This window comes from Ipomoea nil, unplaced genomic scaffold (genome assembly GCF_001879475.1).
Source record: "Ipomoea nil cultivar Tokyo-kokei standard unplaced genomic scaffold, Asagao_1.1 scaffold1978, whole genome shotgun sequence".
In the NCBI taxonomy this organism is placed as follows: domain Eukaryota; kingdom Viridiplantae; phylum Streptophyta; class Magnoliopsida; order Solanales; family Convolvulaceae; genus Ipomoea; species Ipomoea nil.
In genome coordinates this window covers 1247556-1251550 of record NW_017618406.1, presented here as the reverse complement: position 1 = coordinate 1251550, position 3995 = coordinate 1247556, and the positions used below count along the sequence as shown (strand labels likewise).

The following is a 3995-nucleotide window of genomic DNA, read 5'->3' as shown; positions in this document are numbered from 1 at the left end:
CTCAAAAGGCTCCATTTATTAAGCAAAACTTTGCTTAATTTAGTCTTCAGTATATGTAATGTAGGACTAAAATGGGTAAAATTTTGCATTATTGAATAACCATTTTAGGCGAATTGATTGTTAAGGACATTTTTGGAAATATTTGGAAATTATGGAATAATCAGAATCATTTTGAGTATTAACTCTATATTAATTGTTTTTCATTTTTGTGCAGTGAAATTTTCAACTGATCATTATTTTGGAACAAGAAATTGCTAAAAAAATTCTTGAATTCTATAATAAGATGCTTGTCACTAAACAGTAATTTTACATTTTTATGAGATAATACACAAAATAGTTCTTTGATTATGTCATAATTCTTAATTTGGTCATCGATTATCAATTCACTCAAAATGCTCCATCGATTAAGTAAAACGTTGCTCAATTGTAGTCTTTGATGTAAGCAATGTAGGACTGAAATGGGTAAAATTTTGCATAATTGAATAACCATTTTGGGCGAATTGATCGTTAAGGACATATTTGAAAATTATGGAATAATTGGAACCATTTTTAGTATTAATTGTTTTTCATTTGTGTGCAGTGAAATTTTTAATTGATCATTATTTTGGAACAAGAAATTGCTAAATAATTATTAAATGGAAAATACTATGTAGACATTTGTATTGGGACCACACGGAAAAAAGTAGATTACCAATGTTCGCTACAGCATGTATTAAAATTTAGGAAGTAAGATTTGAAGTCATGTAATAGAACTCTTATTAAATTGTATAAAATTGTATAATAAAATGCTTGTCACTAAACAGTAATTTTACATTTTTACCCTCAAACAGTAATAGAACTCTTATTTTGTCCGTATTAACTAATTACGTGATTTCAAAAATTAGTTTGGCATTTTATGATATAAAAAGTGTGCTGCCAAACAAACAATAATATGCTATTAAATAATGATTCTTCATATGTAAAGACAATATGCTTCTTCTTTCAAATGGTTGAATCCTCAACCAACCTTAAGGGACAGAACCAAATGCCGAGAAGACAATATGTTGTTGACCCGTTTGGAGGATTGGATCTTGGTATGACACACATTTACGAACCATCTAAATTCTTCAAAACATTTCTTATATAATGTAAAGATTAAGACCTAAAATACATGTAATCAAATTGTTAAAACTAAGCTATTTGAGGCAAATTATACCATGTACCAAGATTTACCTTGCATTGTAGACCATGGTCCAAAAATAACTTTAAAATTCTGTATCTATAGTTGACACATTCTATACCTGCAGTTGATAGTTTTTGTAGTACATGTACCTATCATATTATATGTTAGCAAATTATCAAATCAGATTCTGTATCTATAATTGACACATTCTGTACCTGCAGTCGCAATTATCAAGTTATTTGTTTACATATACAGAAACTATTAACCGTAGGTACAAAATATGTTAACTGAAGGTACAAAATTTTTGTATCAGGGTTCACAATGGAATACGAACCCTGATCCATGGCATAACAATTCACTATATGAGAAGGTTGCTAATATGGTTGACATATTAACTAGAATACAACAATAATACTTTTAAGACATGGACAAAAAATTAGAACTACAATGCGCCACACAATCCACAAGTTGCATTATATTCCATAGGAAATAGGGCCATTAAAATGGAAACACCATTGCATTGAAGTCATAAGAAACACTTGGCTAAGCAGTAAGAACTCACATCACATCATCTGAAGTAAAATTTAGAACAATTAACAGAAGCAAAAACTAAAAGAATGATATTCTTAGTCTAATCAACACCTTAGAAAACAAGCTAAGGTACCATCCTCATCTTACAAAACATTATTGCAACTTCCACCACAACCGTTGGTTACATTTCTAAGTTGCATACAAACTGAACCCATGGAGTTTCCCAATACAATAATTTGAGCTTTCGGAGATGCACGAGGAAAGCACAATTCCCTTTGGGATTTTATCACCTTATTGTATTGCCGATGAACAAAATAATATTCCTGAATAACAACACTCTCTAGTTTAGGGGATTTTGAGAGCAGCATTTTCACAAAAAGCATTTCGGTTGTGGATCCACGAAACCGATTAATCTTGATTGTTTTAAGCATTTTTAGATCTTGATTAACAATACAACTGTCTGGATCCTTCAAAAGTCGTAAAATCACTTCTATGTCATCATCTTGAGAACCTATCTACAACTCAACAACAAATAAAAAATAAAAAAACATGAACAACCATGAGGGTGTTAAGAAAACAAAAATCATGATTGCCAAATATATACTGTATATAGGTTTCTGTCTTACAATACTTACTATTTTAATGTCTAGTTCACGTAGGTTTGGAGATATTTGAAGCAACTTCAAAACACCCATGAGCTGTTTTTCATTGGCAAAGTTCATATAATCCAGTTCGATTACTTGCAGATTTATTGCAGTTGGGAAGGATGCTACTTCAACATCTTCCCACTTAAAAAAAAAAAAAAAAAAAAAAAAAAGAATGCTCTGAAAAGAACTCTATAAAACCAGAAGGCAAAGAATATTTAATCTGTCAATACTAGATATGAAGGAAGAGAGATTCTCACCAACATGCAACTATGATCCAAGCAAAGAACCTTAATTGTTTCCAAATGAAGTGAAAGCCATCTGGATTCAGCTGCAGGTATAAAACCAATAATAGACAAGCTTTCAAGTTTTGGAGCTGTGAACTTAAAATTACTGATCCCTTCACAACCAATGAATTCTAGCTTCTCAAGATTAGGAATGCTAGACACAATTCCATTAACATTACGATTAAAAACAACATCCAAGAAAATTAATGAAGTGACACCGCGAAAAATAGAAGGAGCATTTATTGGGCAATCAAAACCCAAACTGTTGAGTCTCAGCTGCTTGATTGTGGGGCACGAGACTATACAAAATGGCAGCTTATATTGAGGGTTCCAAAGGGAGATGTCAAGTTCCTCAATGCCATTTCTTGACAGATAAAGACACCACTGATCCAAATCCGACTGCTTCAGCATAGGATCAATTAAGGCAGCGATGTTTAGGCTAAATTTCTTAACGGGCCAAACACGCTGCAAGAGAACGCAAGTTATTATTTTAGAAGGCACGATACTTTCACCACTGCATTTTTGGATACCCCAGAAGAAGTCATTATCGAAAGCAAGCCGGCCAAGCCGCAACCAAACATGATTCCAGTGTGTTGAGAGCAGAGCAGTTCTGGCGGCGTCTCGGGTGGGCAAACACTCCAAAATTCTCACCTTTAACTCTAACGGCAGCTCACTTATTAAATCTACAGTTGCATGATCCGCTACCAATTCGAGTCGCAGACGTTGAGCCATTAAATTGAAAGAACAATGAAAACCTAAAATTGTTCTTTTCTATTCTTCAACTGCAAGATTTTGTATTTCCTAAATAAAACAACGAAATTAGGAAGAGTTGGGACGAAAACAGAGATTGGAGAAAAAGTGATAGAAAACCTCTGCATCTGCTTCGGATTTTCTTCGACAACAAGTCGCCATTAAACTGGAAACAGAAGTTCAACTCGATTTCCATTCCAATTCAGCCCACGAGGTTTTGGAACAAAAGAAATTTGGAAGAAAAAGAGAGATTAGGGGAAAGTATCAGAAACCCTTGCCTGTATGTCATTAAGAAGGAAACTTCAATTGTTATGTGGAACCGTGCAAGGTGGACATGATTTTATATTCATAATTAATGAATTTTATGTTTATAAATTTTTAATTTCGTATTTACAATTATTGAATTATATATTTACAATTACATAATTCTTTGTTCATAATTACTGAACTCTATGTTCATAATTATAAGACTCCATGTTCATAATTTTTGAACTTCATATTATTAGACTTTATATTCACAATTACAAAATTATATGTTCATAATTATAGAACTCTATGCTCATAATTATAAACCTCTATGTTTATAATTTTTGAACTCTATATTCACAATTATGACAATTT

At 32.2% G+C, this 3995-nt stretch overlaps 1 protein-coding gene across 4 annotated transcripts; it reads right to left on the bottom strand.

Annotated features, from left to right (window-relative positions):
* Window positions 1-1610: 1610 nt before the first annotated feature.
* On the bottom strand, window positions 1611-3650 carry LOC109147263 (F-box/FBD/LRR-repeat protein At1g13570-like). Of its 4 annotated transcripts, XM_019294912.1 has the most exons (5): window positions 3495-3650; window positions 2598-3425; window positions 2329-2481; window positions 1880-2208; window positions 1611-1841 (listed from the first exon to the last, which is right to left on the bottom strand). In XM_019294912.1, exons 2-5 carry the CDS (start codon window positions 3354-3356, stop codon window positions 1832-1834), a joined length of 1251 nt encoding a protein of 416 aa, XP_019150457.1. In that variant the 5' UTR covers window positions 3357-3425; window positions 3495-3650; the 3' UTR covers window positions 1611-1831. The 4 variants fall into 4 exon arrangements, with proteins under 4 accessions (XP_019150457.1, XP_019150458.1, XP_019150459.1 ...); XM_019294913.1 differs by having other exon boundaries at window positions 2329-2391; window positions 2598-3650; XM_019294914.1 differs by lacking the exon at window positions 2329-2481 and having other exon boundaries at window positions 2598-3650.
* Window positions 3651-3995: the final 345 nt, after the last annotated feature.

What these genes read in the sequence shown, in the direction of transcription:
- LOC109147263 (XM_019294912.1), bottom strand. Translation starts at nt 3,356, where the DNA reads ATGGCTCAACGTCTGCGACTCGAATTGGTAGCGGATCATGCAACTGTA. An exon ending in TGGATCATAGTTGCATGTTG is followed by an intron (nt 2,482 to 2,597) that starts GTGAGAATCTCT and finishes TTTTTTTTTAAG; the next exon opens with TGGGAAGATGTTGAAGTAGC. An exon ending in GTGAACTAGACATTAAAATA is followed by an intron (nt 2,209 to 2,328) that starts GTAAGTATTGTA and finishes GTTGAGTTGTAG; the next exon opens with ATAGGTTCTCAAGATGATGA.